Here is a 16,898-nt window from a genome sequence, read left to right as displayed (position 1 = left end):
CGGTGACTCAGGAAGTGCAGGGAATGCGGATGTGACTTTTTGTTGTCACAATGGGCAGAGACCACCACACAGGTGTAAGACTGACAGAGGATAGTTGTCGGAAATGATAAGACAATGGGCTCTCAAGGCTAAGATGGAGAGTAAATAGCAACTGGCTTACTTAAATCCACCGCACCCTCAGGTTTGTGTGTTTGTTGTCTTGGAACTGGAGACATGCTCTGGCGTGTTGGTTTACAATTGGCTGCCATTACCTTCTTTCTCATCATCTAATATTAACTACACCTCAGTGCTATCCACTGGCCAGTTTGCAATCCTTCGAGACTGCAGCCGCTGTCTGTCAGCTTTCCTTCTCAGGGTTGTTGTCCATTATGTGTCATCTACAGCTGAGGACATTGATTTTTGTAGCCTGGGTGCTGGGCTACATCGCCTTTCTGCTCTCCATCAGGAGGATGTGGACGGGGAAATACGCGAGGAGTCCACTCGTCCGTTCACTGTTTATGAACATGGCGAGCGAGAGTGACGCGGTTGAGACACACGAGGTATGAATTATTGACCAGTCGGTTATTCACTCATCAGTCCTGTATATAAACGTTCATGTTTAAAGGTGTGTGTGTGTGTGTGTGTGTGTGTGTGTGTGTGGCCGTTTTGAGAGACTAACAACAGCACACGTGAAGACTGCACTCTTATGTGAATGCTTTTTACAACGAGCAAACCCTCGAGGTTAGGTTTACTGGATATGATGCTACCATATGATGTCAAGGTTAATTAGTAGCCATTTCACCAAGCAGGCTGCAAACCGAAATTTAGTTGAAGTTCCTTTATGCTACATAGAAGACTCAATACAGTGTTGATCAGGAGTGTCACAGTCTGAGGAGTGAAGCTGCTCTGTAGTCTGGTGGTACAGCAGCAGATACTTCTGTATCTGTTGTCAGATGGCAGCAGGGTGAACAGACTGTGTTTGGGGTGAATGTTGCCTTTTACTATCTTTGGGCTCTGTGCAGACATTTCACTTCACTGATGCTCTGTAGATGGTACCAGTGATGGTTCTGGGTGGTTTTAATCTCCCGCTGTAGAGCCTTCCTGTCCTGGATATGCCTACTCTGTTTCTCTGTAATTATTCTGATTATTCTTCACTCTGTCACCAGTTCAGAGAAGTCAGTAAATTCAAACTATATTTTATGTGGAGTGTTGAGGATGAGTTCGGGAGTCTCAGCCTGAGGAATGAAGATGTTCTCTAGTCTGGTGGCACAGCACTAAAGCAAAGTTTAATTTGTTTCACCATCATCCTATTACAGTCATCAATCATACATAGCCACAAATAGATACATTACCTCATTGACATACATTCTTCAAACAGCTGTGTTTAATAGAAGGAAAATAGTATAAAAAATAAAACAGTCCACAGGGGCCACCAGAATCAACACAAGATGAACGTGTCTTTGTTGCTTCAAGGAACAAGGTGTTGAGGAAGTAGATCCAGTTTCCTGCTGTAATAGGTTCTTCGATTCTCTCTTTGTCTTCACTGCGAATCGTTCTTTTACCTTTTCTGTTTTCTGTCGTTTTAGTGGTACCGGTGCTCCCCTGACCTGCTAGGAGAATCAGTTCAACCCCTGTTTGTCCAGAGCCATCTGGACTCGGCCACCAAGGCTTTTCTCAAGCGGAGCGTGGAGAAGTCTGGCTGGCTGTTCACGCAGCTCTACCACTCATTTGTATCCACAATGCTCGGCCCTGTGGCCTCCCGCACTTCCATCAATGGGTGAGTAGTGCAGACAAACATCCATCTCTGTTTTACATGTATTTCTTCTCTGACATGCTCTCTGTTTCAGGTTTCTGGGTCGTGGCTCTATGTTTGTGTTTTCTGCGGAGCAGTTCCAGCGGCTGCTCCGGATCGGCCCAGAGTGGAGGGCTGATAGACTCCTGGACCTGGGAGCTGGGGACGGAGGTGTCACAGAAGTGATGAGAGCCCATTTCAGAGAGGTCTATGCAACTGAGGTCTCATTACCCATGAAATGGCACCTTCAGAGGAAGAATTACAAGTGAGTAGTGAGTTACTGTATAGATTCAAACATTCATGTTTATAAATGCACAGTAATCCCACAGTAATAATTCCATCAGTACAACAACAGATTAGTATCATACTCACTATTCTGTTTGTTTGAGCTTCTCTTCTCTTAAATACTGTTTTCATTCAGGAGTTAAATGTACAACAATTAACTTTGAACTGGTTATGAAGCAGGCTCAATTTAAAACTGATGCCTCTATATGACCTTTTAGAAGCAAGAAGCAAGCAGATGTCACCTTGGTCCAGGTCTGGACCCAGACACTGTTCTTTCCTGACCCAGAATATATAAACGAGAATTTTTTTAGAATTATTAATTAATTTTGACGTGTGTCAAGTGTTTCTATTTTAACCGGCAAAGCATTTCTAGCCTTTATGACACTGGTGTAGCAGCCCAGGAAACTTGCATGTGTTGTAAATCATCTGACATGATGCTGCTCAGCCAATAAAATCTGTTTATTGAGTCAGTCAATGAGATAGATACACACAGAGAGAGATCAGAAAAGAAAAAAAAATGATCAAAATGAACAAATTGCCTACTGACAATCGGTTCCCAGTGGGCTTTTGATTTGAAATATCTGCAGTAAGTGTTGAGTTTAGTTCACAATAGCTTAACAGAGATTGAAAAATAAAAACTGCCAACTTAAGGTGATTGGAATTGGAGGTAAATGAGAACAGCATTTATGTGTAATGAGTATGACATGGTGTTGGACTGATGAAAATAGTTCTGTGGAAGTAGTGCATAGGGATGATGTACTTTTGTAGGCTAACCTGGAAGGTAGCATGGCCCTGGTTCCCTCTGTGGGATTTTTTAATTGGATTTTGGATTATTGCAGGAAATAATCTCTGTGACAAACACATGTTTATGATACTTACATGTTTTGTTCATCAACATAATCTTCACAGATGAACACCACTTTGTGATTTTCAAAGCGTGAATTAAATCTCTAGCAGTAAAAAGCTAATGCTAGCCTATAAACAGACGACATCACAGTCACATGAATTAAACATCACCACCACTAAGGGTCTTACTACACAATTACTATACAGGTTTTCTATAAACTGATCAGTGTACAAGTTGTAAAGTCAGAGTCAGAATAGTTTGTAACTAAAGTGGGCCTGTAAAGACGGACTAGTGAGTAGATGAGTCTCCGTGTTCACTGTGATGACGTTTAATGTCCCCGACAACTTCTGTAGTTTTTAACACACGTAAGAGCTTCAATATTAAATTGTGGGACATTTAATGATGTATTTTATGTCGTAGAACAAAACTTTTAAATATCTTCAGCCTGTGGTAACCACAAACCTTATTTAAGACATTTAACCGAAAACCCATTAAAAAAAACTCACGAACTTTGAGACAAGGGAACCGGAAGTGCTAAAATGCTAACTGCTCTCCAGGTTTACGACTCATTGCTACACCATTATATTGTGCTAAAATTACCATGTGAGGCTAAATCACACAGGTAAGGTGAGAAAGCATGGTATGCAGTGTGTGGACAGGGAGACTGCTGAAATTATAATTTCTTGCAGCCTTAAAGATATAATATATAAGAATTCTGCACTAAAATGCCTTAAAGCAACTAGACCTTTTGTATATGACTATATATTTTGTTGAGTTGTGAACTTACAGTATCCCAAATGTTTCCTACAGCATTCCAACCCAGAGATATCTTTACATTTATTTAAGGTCACTTGTTGCTATAACCTCCAATGAGAGAGTCAGAAAGTAAGGAAGGAATGTAAATGTAACATGAATAAAACTTTAAAACATTACCTCATCCATGAACATTTCTGGCTGAGTCATGTAGATTTTCATCAGCAGAAGTAGCTGTTTAACACTGAAGACAACAACTCCCATGATCCCACACTATGTATGGCTTTGTTTTGATTGAGAGACCCCTTGTGGCAGAGATTACATACTGTGTGTTTAAAAAGTAACTTATCATCATCTGAACATCCTGTCTATTGTCCTTCTCAGAGTTCTAGGTATAGATGAGTGGCAGCAGACTGGTATCCAGTATGATGTGGTCAGCTGTCTGAACCTGCTGGACCGCTTAGATGATCCTCTGCAACTCCTGCAGGACATCAGGCGATCGCTGGTTCCCAACACGGGGAGACTCATCCTGGCTGCAGTGGTTCCCTTCCAGCCATATGTGGAAGTTGGTCAGTTGGGAATCAGTATAACTTACCTCATCCCTATATGATTATATATACTTCCTCTATGGTCCAACTAAAAACATTCTGTCTATATTTGCTCCTAGGTGGAAGCTGGCACCGCCCCAAACAACACCTAAAAGTAAAAGGAAAAACGTGGGAGGAGCAAGTTACCGAGCTGTCCAATGAGGTTTTCCGAAGGACAGGGTTTGAGGTGGAGACTGTGACCCGGTTGCCATACCTCTGTGAAGGGGATATGTATAATGATTACTACGTTCTCGATGATGCAGTTTTTGTTCTCAAGGCCTCAGAGGAGAGTTCAGAGCCTGCTCAGTGAATACCAAATGCAGTGTGGAGCTGTCAGAGGCCCTTCCTTCGCTAACCTACTTTATCTCGGTAACTTACTCCCTGGTGGATTTTAGTGCAATTCTCATAAGCTTCATCCATAACACACAGTATTTCTGACTTTAGAAATGGTGAGTCTGGTGTGAAGCTCAGGTACTGTAGTTCCAACATTTACCAGCCATCGTACGTGACAGTGATACCTCTACTTTTAAAGCAAAAAATAAGTGAGTGGCAGATTTTTCTGTATTGAAATGCCACTGCAGATCAAATCTAAGACATATCAACATGTTATTTGTGGGAACTGTTTACTGTCAGTGTTTTGTCATTCTGGATTTTCCCATTGGAATATCAACTATTAAATCAATCGCCAACTGTTTTGGTCATTGATTAATCGGTTTGAGTGATTTTTTTTGTTTGTTTTTTTTTAAGAAAAAACATCTAAATTCTCATACTAGCTTCTTGAATGTGAATATTTTCTGGTTTCTTTCCTCCTCGATGACAGTAAACTGAATATCTTTTGGGTTGTGGACAAAAGAAGACGATGTCATCTTGGGTTTTGGGAAACACATTTTCCACCATTTTGTGGCATTTTTATCGACAAAACAACTAATCAATTAATCACGAATATAATCTACAAATTAATTTACAATAAAAATAATCTTTAGTTGCAGCCCTGATGTACACACTTGATTTAATCACTCTGAATTGAGCTTCTTGTATTTTAAGGCTAACATCTTTTATGCTTGTGATTAGTGATGATAAAAGTAATACGAGGCCTTCTTAAAGTAAGCCTGTATAACTTTTGTGATACAGCAGCTACTGAGCCACAAGGAGACAGCCTCGAAAGCCGGAAACACAGTAACATGACATTACATCAGGCAATAAAGTTGTTATGGCAAACTTGTTAGCAAACAACATTGTTTACAGGTATTAGTATTTACACGTACAGAAGCAGGAGGAGTGTTTCTGGCCACTACGTCTCCACCAAATCCTGAAAAAACTTTTGTCTCTTTTGCAGCTAAAATTCTGCACTGTGTTCACCAGCTAGTTGCAACGTATCTGCCTTCTGGTTTTAGATGAAAACAACTCTTTGCTGCAGCTAAAAATGAGCCTTATGAAAGTAAAGTTACGTGCCAGAAAAAACAGTGATCCGGAAAAGACTTAAAGGGTAACTCCCACAATTTTACACATGGATGTGTGTTTACAGGTGTTGGGGAGTACTACTGCATATGTGAAAAAGTAGTATAAAGCCTTTTGTGGCTCCAGAGGAAGCTGCATGTAATCTGATGAATTGCTTCTAGTGATGTCACTCAGTGGCTGAGTTGCATTATGGGTAATGCAGGCTCCAGATTTTGAGAAGCAGTCCACTGGTCTAACTTGACACTCCTATAACACTGTTGGACTCATTCTGGACAGTTTAAAAACAAATGAATAAAATTGATACAGCAGAGCAAAACATGACGCCTACATTACACACAATGCAACTGAGCCACTGAGTGACATCTCTAGGGGTAATTTATTCCGTTAATATGCAGCTTCCTTTGAAGCCACAAAAGGCTTTATGCTGCTTTCATGTCACAGACACACAATTTTAATGTATAAAAGTAGTGGAGTTGACCTTTAAAGGCTCCACAGAGCTATGGGGGACTGTAAAGTTGGGTGGTAATCCCCAGTAAATTTGTCACTACGAGCAACCCCTTTCACTTGTAGTCATTTGACACATGGTTAATATAAAATATACTGATTGGTGTATCTGTAGCATAAGGAGAAAAGGTCATAAATCTATCAAACTGATTCAGTGATGTCAGATACACAGCAATATCTAACTAAAGTTTGCTAACATTAACCATCAGAAGCTGCTGGTCACACCAGACCACATAGCAGAAAACCCCTTGGTGCATTGAATTGTGTTTTATTTCTTCTGAATTCAACTTTTCATGTGTCCGAGGAAGATTATGCTGTTACATCACTGTGGTGCAGCTAAGATGAAACTGCACAACACACTATTCAAAATGTGCCACAATTGATGCAATATTTGTATAGAAAGAGTGTAATCTGGGTTTCAGAATAAAGTATATACAGTACATTATTTCTGGCATTGCTCTGTTAGAATTTTTCAATGTCAATAAAAGAATGCAACATGTATCCCTGACCTGTGTAAGACTACCTTCCTACCTAACACTGCATAAAGGAGGTCAATCCAGTGATCTGAGTAACTATTGACCAATTTTAAAACTATCATGTCTGGCTTAAGTAGTAGAGAAACTGGAAAATGATGTAAGAACATTTTTATCTCAGCTCTCCATATTAAAATCTCATTAGTCAGGTTTTAGACTGGACTGTAGTACTGTGACCGCAGCATCAAAAGTCTTGAGTGATATTACCAGTGCATTAGATAATAAGCATGACTGTGTTGCCCTTTTGATTTATCTAAAACATTTGATACTGTCAATCATCAAATTTTGACACACCCAGAATCTATTAAATTTGGTGAAATATCTTGTAACTAGTTTGCAAATGACCTCAGCAGCTGAACATGGGATGTTGTGGCTGATAGCTGTCAGTCAGTTGTATGGCTGCTCACAAATTAAAGGGCCACAGGGTTCTATTCTATGACCATTTTTTTTGCAATTTTTATAAATGAATGGGGGGGTTGGGGGGGTCATGCAATTCATCGGTTCATCTGCCATATTATATATTATATTTCATATTATACATAGCATCGCCTTCTGTTGATCAGGTGGTTCACACATTTGCATTCTGATTCTGACTTAGCATTGCCCCTTTTCAATACTGAAAATGGTGGGGAAAATGTCTAAAATATTATGCGCCGTACAAATGGAACAACTTGCAGCAACTTTTAAAACTAAGTGGTTTAAAAACAAGTGCCCAGCTACTGCTGTTGCGTAGGAGAATGCTGCAACGCTGTTCTGCTGTGAAGCTCCAGAAAAATGTTTTGTGGACTACGAAACTGCACCTGACTTTCCATCAGCATGGGGGTAAGAGATAATGACTGGATATTACTTTTGGGTAAACTTTTCCTTTAATGAAGCATCCAACCAAAGTTGCTACAGAAAAAAAACACAATGATGTGTAAACTTCATTCCTGTTGCTTATAGCTGTCACACCTCACACTTATTTCACATTTGCTTTTACAATATCAGCCTCAAACTTAAATGTTGGCAGTAGACCAGTTGTTTCCTGATAGCATTTCTACAGTTTGCGATAAAACATGTCCTTAAAACTTCTGTTTTAGTTGAAATTAAATGTACTTGTTCATGTGACGTCAACACCTTTCTCCACATAGCCGGGCTGCGTTTCGTTTTACATGGCAGCCCGGAGCTGAAGGAAGAGCCTCGGGTTTCCTATGTTCTCCACAGAGCTCGGAGGCAGCATTCGTGTAACATAATTTATGCAAATTAAGCATCCTTGTGTTTTGATTGGCTGAGCGCACCAGTGTTTCCCGTCTTGCATTGGACACTGTTGTCTTGGCCACGTCCCCAAGCCACGTCGCGCTTTGCTCGCCATTTTCCCATCTTCTGAAGCCACAATCAGTCTTTTCTGGTGTCACGGTGTCATTCAGCACTGTCGGGTCATAACTCAATCGTTGCCGGAGACGAACTGAGGTCTTTGTAGAGCCTTAAATCGGTTTACTTCAGCCGGCGCTCCGAAAACATGAACATTTTCAGGCTAACCGGCGATCTCTCCCACCTAGCAGCCATCATCATCCTGCTGCTAAAAATATGGAAAACCAGGTCTTGTGCCGGTGAGTAGTCGCACACCTTTACTTACAGTTTGCACGACCTCATGCCGTGCACAGAATGTGTCCTGTCATGCAAATGGACAGTTTATCCAGACGAAAAATGGTCTCTTTGCTGTCTAACTTCTGTAGTTGCAGCTCATTAGCCAGCTCTCTGCTAACGTTAGCTAGCTGGCGATAACAACAGCAGCTAGTCATCTGTCAGACTGTCTCGGTTACTGTGAAGAATATGTCTAAATGTCTAAATGCTCTACTCAGGAAGAACTGCCTGTAAAGTCCAGGTAACAGCAGCTGTCTTGCTAGCTAGCCCTGACAGTGCAGCCGGCCCGCAGTAATGTAACGTTAAGGTAGGGACGAGGGGACCACAGGGCCACCGCATTTGTTAGTGTGACATGTTGGGCCTCGTCATCTCAATTGTTGGAGTTGAACTGTGCCAGCCTCACGTCTCACACCGGCCTCCCGGTATTCCCATACGTACGTTAGTCACGTATGAGGAGAAGTGTGACCTTTCTGACGTGGCAGCATTGAGTGCACGCATGTTGTCAGTTGGAGATGCAAAGTCAAAGACTGAATACCTACGTTTGCATTTGCTCAAGGGAAGGGTCGCCTGCAGCAAAGTGTATTATCATGATTAAACTTTGTTGTGTTTTGCTGCTCTTTCAACGGTCAAAGGTCCGGGCTGTATCACTGCAAGACTAGCAGTTATGTCACTATCAGGCAGCTCTGCATTCAAGTCGGTCTGTTCAAGCTTCAGTCCTCTAAACAGTTGCATACTGGACGTCAATGAAAGTCAATACCCATCTACAGCTGTTTATCTGATGTACTCTAAGTGATAGCATTAGGCTTTGTTTGGATAATAATAATGTAGTGATCACAGATCATAGCCCTGCTTCCAGTCTGACAGTGGGTGTGACTGACATCAGCACACCAGATAAGCAAATGCCCTGTTCAGACCTGGTGTCAACATCCATCCTTAGTGATCCAATCTCAAGTGGACAGCTCCAAGTACAGGTGTGAGTGCCCCCAAGACACATTAAGGACGCATTTGATATCCAATCACTCAGACCACATTGTGTGTACACACATCTCCTTGGCCCTGTTGAACGACATACTACTCACCTGATGTCCTCTGTGAAATAAGAAGAAGCCACAACAACAGGCAGATTGGAGTGATTTCCCTGTGTTTTACTGTAATGCAAATGATGGGTTTGGACTCTCTCATCTGCCCATGTTAGCAGCAGATGTTTGTGAACACACTGTCTGTTTCAACTACTCCGTTGCAATATCACCAGAGTCCCTTAAAAAAATCACTCAATTTTGTGAGTTGTTGAGTTAGAAGAAACTTTATAAACTTTGTTAAACTCTGCCTGCAACAAATTGCTAACTATTTAGGCCTTCAGCAGACGTTACACTAGATATTTCTATCTTGGCACATGTTAATGCCAGGTGTAAACTGACGGACTAAGAGCTGTCCACTTGTGATCAGATCATTCAGGACAGATGTTGATGCCAGGTCTGAATTTCCTCAGAGAGGCTTGCTACTCATGCAGGTGAGGAGGAAGTCTGTGGGGTTGCACTGACTAAGCTCTTGGCTGCATGAAGTGAACGTTGAATGAATGAAATGAATGAATAAATAAAAAGTTTTGCTGAGAGCTGTGGAGCAGTTTGTGAGGTCTGTGGTTGACTGAGTTACTGTGAGTTATTGCATGAAGATGGAGATGTTGCTGTTTGATTTAAAATGTCATTCCTTGTAATTGAAGCAAAACAAACCTATGTAACTTTGGGTGTTGTATCTACCTTAAGACATAAGCTGCTTGCATCAAAACTGTCAGGATGGATAGATGCTCTCCAGATAAGAAGACCTTCTGTGAACTGTCCGTTTAAATGCCCAGAGGTTCGATACAAACTTGTTTCTGGAATGTAAAAATGTTTGATTGTCCTCCTCTGCTGTCTCCTAACAGGTATTTCAGGGAAGAGTCAGGTCCTGTTTGCCTTAGTGTTCACCACTCGCTACCTGGACCTGCTCACCTCCTTCATCTCTCTCTACAACACCACCATGAAGGTGAAACACTCACACCTCGCTCTGCATCCTGTAGGGCTTTTTCCAAGCACTAAGCACACAGTGTTTAGGTTAAACAAGTGCACCAAGTTGACACACCTGTGTTTGCTAAAGGATGATGTTGCCTAGCAAGATGTGACAAATTCATTATGCTTGATTATATTCATGACAGACCAGCAAACAGTAGGACCAGCAAGTTTTTATCTTCCATGATTTGGACTGTGTTGTCTGTGTCTCTCAGATCATCTACATTGGATGTGCGTACGCCACTGTGTACCTGATCTACCTGAAGTTCAAGGCAACTTATGACGGAAACCATGACACGTTCAGAGTGGAGTTCCTGGTCGTCCCTGTTGGAGGACTGGCTTTTCTGGTGAACCATGACTTCTCTCCCCTCGAGGTAAGAAATACTACGCAAACACACTCTGACACCCCTTTCACACAGCTGAGTCTCAGTGTTTCTGAATGTGATGTTGACAGCTGTCACTGTAAGCAGAGGATCCAGTCATTTAACATATCATTTCCAAGTGAGGTTAAGTTTCACTTTTACTTCTCTCTTCTGGTTATAAGGACACGTCACTCTGCCTCTCACATGTGTGTGCTTGTTGTGCTTGTTGTTTCTCTCTCTCTCTTTATCCCTGATTCCCTGAGGCTCTTCCTAAGTTCTTATTAATGTCTTGCTGGATTCAAACTAGTGTTTTACTAACTGTGGTTGTGCCATTAAAACTAATGAAATGTCTTAGCTTGTAAAGATATAAGTGTAGATTAGTTGTGAGGAAACAATCAAATGCTGACAGCTGTGTAAAAAGGAAGTCACTGAAGCATCATAAGCTGTAACAGAACAGTTTTTGGGGTAAAAAACAACAACAAAATGATACATTAAACTTACCTGACAGTCCTTTCTGAATGTAGGTATGACTTTGTTTGATATATTTGTAGTTTTTGTTTTTGTAGTTTCATTTTTTAAATGTCCATTTACGCTACCTGACCAACCTTTGTATGGTTTGTTCCTGGTTCACATCAAGGAACTTAAAAAAGAAGGAAGGGTCATTACGTCGCTGAATCTGGCTTTGGTGCCAGACTGTGGTGTCAGTTCTATTTAAGTCAATGGGAGATGCATGGAAAAACACACTAAAACCTAACATATCTTGATCGTATGACTTCAGAAATTTTAAGAACACACTTCAGCGAGCAGGTTAACCAAATGATTGACAGGGCGGATAATATTGTGATCAAACGAGGCAGGTCCGACTGATTTCTGCTGATGAGACTGTGAACAGCAGCATCAACAGGAGCCTTACCTACACAAATGAAACATCAGGCGTTAACCTCCTCTCTGAAGTGTGTTCTTTCATTTTCCAAAGGTATTCCTTCATCAGAAGTCATACGACGTAGATATGTTGGGTTTTAGTGTGTTTTTCCATCATCTCCCATTGACTTCAATACAGCTGACACCACAGTCTGGCACCAAAGCCAGATTCAGTGACGTAATGACTCCTTTTTAAGTTCCTTGGTTCACATCATCACTGTTTATCTAGTGTCAGGTCAAATCTAATCATCACGTTCCATTTCACCTCTAATTTCACTCTAAAAAGTCATTTAGTCATTTGCCTCATTCAGCTCTGCACCAGTTACACAGTGGCAGTTAGTACTAAGGTATTTAGAAAGTACTAGCTAGTGTGGTGAAGTGAAATGCTTGCATTATAACAGGGCTAAATTTGGTTTACAGGCAGCAGATTCAACTCTTCCCCAGCCTGTACACGTGTCTTTAAGACTCAACCCGTCTGTATCATCACATTTGAGACACAAACCTGACTTGATTGTGTATTTATTAAGACAAGGAGCTTTACTTGCTTTGAACACATATTAAGGCTTTAATATAGAGAAACATTTAGGAATCACTGCAATACATACTGGGCCTACACAGCATTCGGTTTCCCTCCAGAACCAAAAAAAGTAGCTACTAATAGTTAACAAACTATTTGTTTTATTGACAATAACACCTGACAAATGGCAGTCAACTATCTGCACACAACTGTAGCACCTCATACTGATAAATGACATGGTCACGATGATCCCACAATGAAGAAGCCCTTCCTGAATGACTGGGGCTTTTAAGAATCTGCACTTCTGCTGTGCGCTGTTACATAATAAATATAGGCTTTACACATGGGTTACACTCTGTGCCTCTCCATGTGTTTAGTGCTGACCGTTGCGTGTCCTACTTGTAATACATGACACATACAGATGGAGACCATTGTTGCACCTAGGAGTGAAGCTTTTCACAGTAAAACTACTTGGCTGATGCCCCAGCAGGATTCTTGCTCATAGAATCATTTGTCCTGTTAGTTGGTCAGTCCATACACCACTGACCGTCCTCTTAGATCATCCAACCAGTATCTCTTGGCTATACTGCATACGAAACTGAAAACTAAAGGTGACTGATCTTATGAAGTCTTACACCCAGACTATGGAACAATCTCGCCCTCCCATTAGATCTGCCGAAATCTCTTGACCGTTTTCAAAAAACACAATTTTTTAAATCTGGCTTTAAATGATTTTAAGGCTTGCCTTGTGTGGTTATTGATCTGTGAATATGTTTATCTGCCTTTGTATGAATTTTGTATAACTTTAATGATGACTGTTTATAGTACATTACCCCCTTTGACATTTGTGGTTTCTCTTCTGCATTATTATTATTATTATTATTATTAATACTATTATTATCACTTTTCTTTTCTTTTTACATACTCAATTTGTTTCTTTGTTGTTGATGTAAAGCACTTTGTAACCTGTGTTTAGAAAGGTGTTATATAAATAGTTTATTATTATTATTATTATTATTATTATTATTATTATTATTATTATTAGTATTAGTATTAGTATAAGTAGTAGTATTCAGTCAGAGTTGATAAAATATCTCGAGGCCAACTACACAAATGTATTCGAATTCAGTTTCCCTCTCTAGACATCCACGTCCTGTTATTTTTCCACCAACACCAACTCGTCTTTGTTTGGCACAGATTCTGTGGACGTTCTCCATCTACTTGGAATCGGTAGCCATCCTGCCCCAGCTCTTCATGATCAGCAAGACTGGTGAGGCTGAGACCATCACCACCCACTACCTGTTCTTCCTGGGACTCTACAGAGCCCTCTACCTCATCAACTGGATATGGAGGTTCTACTTTGAGGGCTTCTTTGACATGATCGCCATTGTTGCTGGGGTGGTGCAGACCATCCTCTACTGCGACTTCTTCTATTTGTATGTAACAAAAGGTGAGTGCTGCTGTATTTTTGTTAAATTTCATAAAACACAGTAAAATGGTGGGTTTCCTTCTGTCCTGTTAGTTGGTTAGGCATCGGTTAATGCTGCTTGAGAATCAATACAGCTTTGTCATTAATAAGTTTCTACCAGTTTTTACTGCGGATGAGTCTTCATCAAAGTGGAGACAGAAAACACTGACAGTCAAATGTTCCAGACCAACATTATCTTCATATTTTCCAAGATACCAGACCCACCAGACATCAAAATGCATCTCAAGTCCAGTATGCATGATCATATTTGAATTATTAGTATTTTGCTGTGCCAGTCACAGAATCGTAACAGACTGTCACTCTCCTCTCACCACATTTGTATTGCACTTTATCGTGTACATCTTTTACATTTTTGGGGGCTTCTTTTTTTCCATTTTTTTTAAGGAGACATTAGAATACAACGAAACGTAGTAGGACAAACAGATGGTCACCTATGTAGTTATGCAGACGTGACACTGACTAAGATGCATGTCAGTTCATGCAGTAATAGTCATATTGCGAGGACACGTACACAATCCATTTTTCTAGTATTGCAACAATTTATCAGCCTGTAGATAAAAAAAAAAAAAGTCATTCTCTCCACACTTTGTACAGTATCTATCCAGTCAGTTTGTTGAAGGTTCAGTCTGTAACCATTTTCAAGTTACAGGTTTCTTGCTGGCAACTAATAATACCTTACCTAGATATTTGTCTTGCACAAATATGAGCTGCAATGTTGCCCACATAGATTGTAGAAGCGCAGTCAGTTCTGTCACCAAAATACTCTTTTTATTGCTTGTATTACCTCCTGCAGGTATGACTGAATGGCTGCACAGCTCCAAAATATATAGTAATGATCTGCCAGCTGTTCTCCACATTTTCTTCAACATAGACTCCTTCCCATTTCACCTGCCTGTACACATTTTAGCTCAGAGGTAAAATGGAAAGAAAGAAGAGGTAAAATATCTGATCGGATTCTACCAACAGAATTCTGTCCAGATCAGATTTGGAGGCTTATTTATGACTTTTCTTCAGTGTTTTTTTTTGGGGAAATAGTGCAGTTTAATCTCTTCAAGACTCTAAAAACGATTAAAATGAAACAATTTTGAGATGAAAACATTGTTCTTTGGTTAAATAGCTCACAGCTCATAGACGAAGCATTGTCTTGCTATAAACAGTCACGAGCTACGTTAGGAACCAGCACATAAAACCATAACTACCTGCCTGCAGTGATAAAATATGTTATTTTGAACCCACCCATACTAACATATGAAACAATTTCATGATTATATGAATGATGTCCATCTGTGACACCAAGCCGTCCTGTCTTGTTTCAGTACTGAAAGGAAAGAAGCTGAGTCTGCCAGCCTAAGTGCCAAAGAGGAGTGTTTTGGCAGACTCACAGAGGAGGATCGGAGGGGAGGAGGAGTGGTTGTGGACACCTCTGACAGCCTCCACCCCACCCTCCACCGCCGCTTCCTCCTCTTCCCCTCCCGCCAGTGTAAGATGCCTGAGACAGAGAGCACGTGGGAGCTGCTGGCTTTCTCCTGATCCAGAATCAGTGGAATCAGAACCCCTGCAGAGGCCGGTCCATGGCCTTCGGATTTCTGTTTGATGCATCTTGCCTTAACTTTTTTATTACTCTGTATAAAGGAAGAAAAAAAAAAAAACAGAGAAAAGTTTTCTACAGAAAAATGTGTACTCTGAAGATTTGACACATTGGTGAATAAGAGCTGAAGATGTAAAATTGCCTCTGATTTGGCATTGTATGATATTGAAGCGGACTTGTTGTGGTGGGATATTATTGACTCAAGCGTTTGTAATAGTATTTGCAACCGGAATAAATGTGCATTGTTTTTCCTGAATCAATTTGGGGAGGAATTTGTTGAATCCTCATAAAAATGGTGGTCAAATATTCATGTTCTGCTCTTCTATTTTGACCACTCTGCATTCCAATGTATAAAGACTGTTTACTTTAGTTTCCCAAGCCCTTGGTAGAATAGAAATCCAATATTGATGCCATGATTTATCATTCTGTTTTCAAGAAAAGGAACTCGGATGTAACTCTTGAGTATAATTTTTGTTCAAATGTCTTACCAATTGACCGTAAGAGATGCTTGTGTGGTTTCTGACTTCTTATTGAGCAGAATGCCCATTAGGAAACAACACATACTGAAGCAAAGGGTTTAAAGGATGGCAATGAACTCTCATCACTGTAAATGACTTTCTTCTTTTGGTTACCCAATTCATTTACCACCGAGGACAGAATATCACCTGTAAGTAAACATCATTGCCCACCCGTTCATTCAGATGGCTCCCTTAAATTCATGAGTAATGTGCTGTGTGTGAATTATCACGACAGAAATGGAAGGCTTTTGTTTTCCTTTCAGGTGCCAATGTATTTATTTTTACCCTCCTGGTTTCTGATAGACAGAGTCAGTAGAATTGTTCTCCTGTTGTTCATCATTTGAACATCAGGATGAAATCTCCCTGTCAGAGAGAAGCACAATCCTACGAACGCTGTCACACTGAATCCTAAAGACATATCTGCTTCTGTTTTAGTTTTCATGCAGCTCATTCCAAGTTTCCTTTTCATTTCTTACCAGAGCTTTTGCATGATGTTGCCACCACAAATAAAGACTTTATGGGAAACATTTGTGTCAATGCTGTTATGAGTTTCAAAGAGTTCTCTACTGATTAAACATTGCACTCCTATAGCACTGTTTGACTCAAGATGGAGATTTTTTTTTTTTAAAGAAAAGATCCAAATCAGTGCTGCAGAACCACAGATATGGTGTTTTTTCCACACATTCTAATTGTTTAAACTAGCACCTACACGACCCACAGTGCAACTGAACCACACAGTTTGGTTATAGATCCTGGTGGGTTATGCTAGCATCGGCTTATGTAGCCTCTTTCCTAAATCAGGGATGAGCAGTAGGCTCCAGAGGTCTGGTTAGCTCATTTAACTCCACACCTCTGTTCTTTTTTTCAATTTCAAACTTGTCGTCTTGTAGTTGTCCTAACCAACGCTGGCTCAAGTGGCATCACATTACATTTATCAGACCTCACCCAGCTCCCTTCGGAGACACTAAAAGGCTAACACAACATATATTTTTTTGTATATTGCATGCACGGGCACTCCCCAACGCCTGTAATCAGACTGATGTGTGAATTTAGTTCCCTTTTAAAGATAGGAAATACTTTAATTAATGAATTTAACA

The 16,898-nt window shown here is 40.5% G+C and overlaps 2 protein-coding genes across 3 annotated transcripts; both read left to right on the top strand.

Moving 5' to 3' along the window:
• The first annotated feature begins 22 nt into the window (after positions 1-22).
• On the top strand, positions 23-6,706 carry mettl9 (methyltransferase 9, His-X-His N1-histidine). 2 transcript variants are annotated; one of them, XM_073490215.1, is made up of 6 exons: positions 23-181; positions 384-539; positions 1,566-1,756; positions 1,827-2,036; positions 4,041-4,225; positions 4,324-6,706. In XM_073490215.1, exons 2-6 carry the CDS (start codon positions 450-452, stop codon positions 4,551-4,553), a joined length of 906 nt encoding a protein of 301 aa, XP_073346316.1. In that variant the 5' UTR covers positions 23-181; positions 384-449; the 3' UTR covers positions 4,554-6,706. The 2 variants fall into 2 exon arrangements, with proteins under 2 accessions (XP_073346316.1, XP_073346315.1); XM_073490214.1 differs by lacking the exon at positions 23-181 and having other exon boundaries at positions 278-539.
• Positions 6,707-8,073: 1,367 nt separating this feature from the next.
• LOC141015188 (ER lumen protein-retaining receptor 2) lies at positions 8,074-16,326 on the top strand. Its single transcript, XM_073489142.1, has 5 exons — positions 8,074-8,327; positions 10,283-10,383; positions 10,622-10,780; positions 13,404-13,656; positions 15,012-16,326. The coding sequence occupies exons 1-5, from the start codon at positions 8,237-8,239 to the stop codon at positions 15,044-15,046; spliced, it is 639 nt and encodes a 212-aa protein (XP_073345243.1). The 5' UTR covers positions 8,074-8,236; the 3' UTR covers positions 15,047-16,326.
• Positions 16,327-16,898: the final 572 nt, after the last annotated feature.

The sequence above is a fragment of the Pagrus major genome, chromosome 20, assembly GCF_040436345.1.
Source record: "Pagrus major chromosome 20, Pma_NU_1.0".
Lineage (NCBI taxonomy): Eukaryota > Metazoa > Chordata > Actinopteri > Spariformes > Sparidae > Pagrus > Pagrus major.
Note: the sequence above shows the minus strand (reverse complement) of the source record. Positions and strands in the feature narration are given on the sequence as shown.

Excerpts from the sequence above, each read along its gene's own strand:
- LOC141015188 (XM_073489142.1), top strand. The coding sequence starts at position 8,237 with ATGAACATTTTCAGGCTAACCGGCGATCTCTCCCACCTAGCAGCCATC. Across the intron at positions 8,328-10,282 it reads GAAAACCAGGTCTTGTGCCG|GTATTTCAGGGAAGAGTCAG; the intron begins GTGAGTAGTCGC and ends GTCTCCTAACAG. Across the intron at positions 10,384-10,621 it reads TCTACAACACCACCATGAAG|ATCATCTACATTGGATGTGC; the intron begins GTGAAACACTCA and ends TGTGTCTCTCAG.
- mettl9 (XM_073490214.1), top strand. The coding sequence starts at position 369 with ATGTGTCATCTACAGCTGAGGACATTGATTTTTGTAGCCTGGGTGCTG. Across the intron at positions 540-1,565 it reads ACGCGGTTGAGACACACGAG|TGGTACCGGTGCTCCCCTGA; the intron begins GTATGAATTATT and ends CTGTCGTTTTAG. Across the intron at positions 2,037-4,040 it reads CTTCAGAGGAAGAATTACAA|AGTTCTAGGTATAGATGAGT; the intron begins GTGAGTAGTGAG and ends TGTCCTTCTCAG.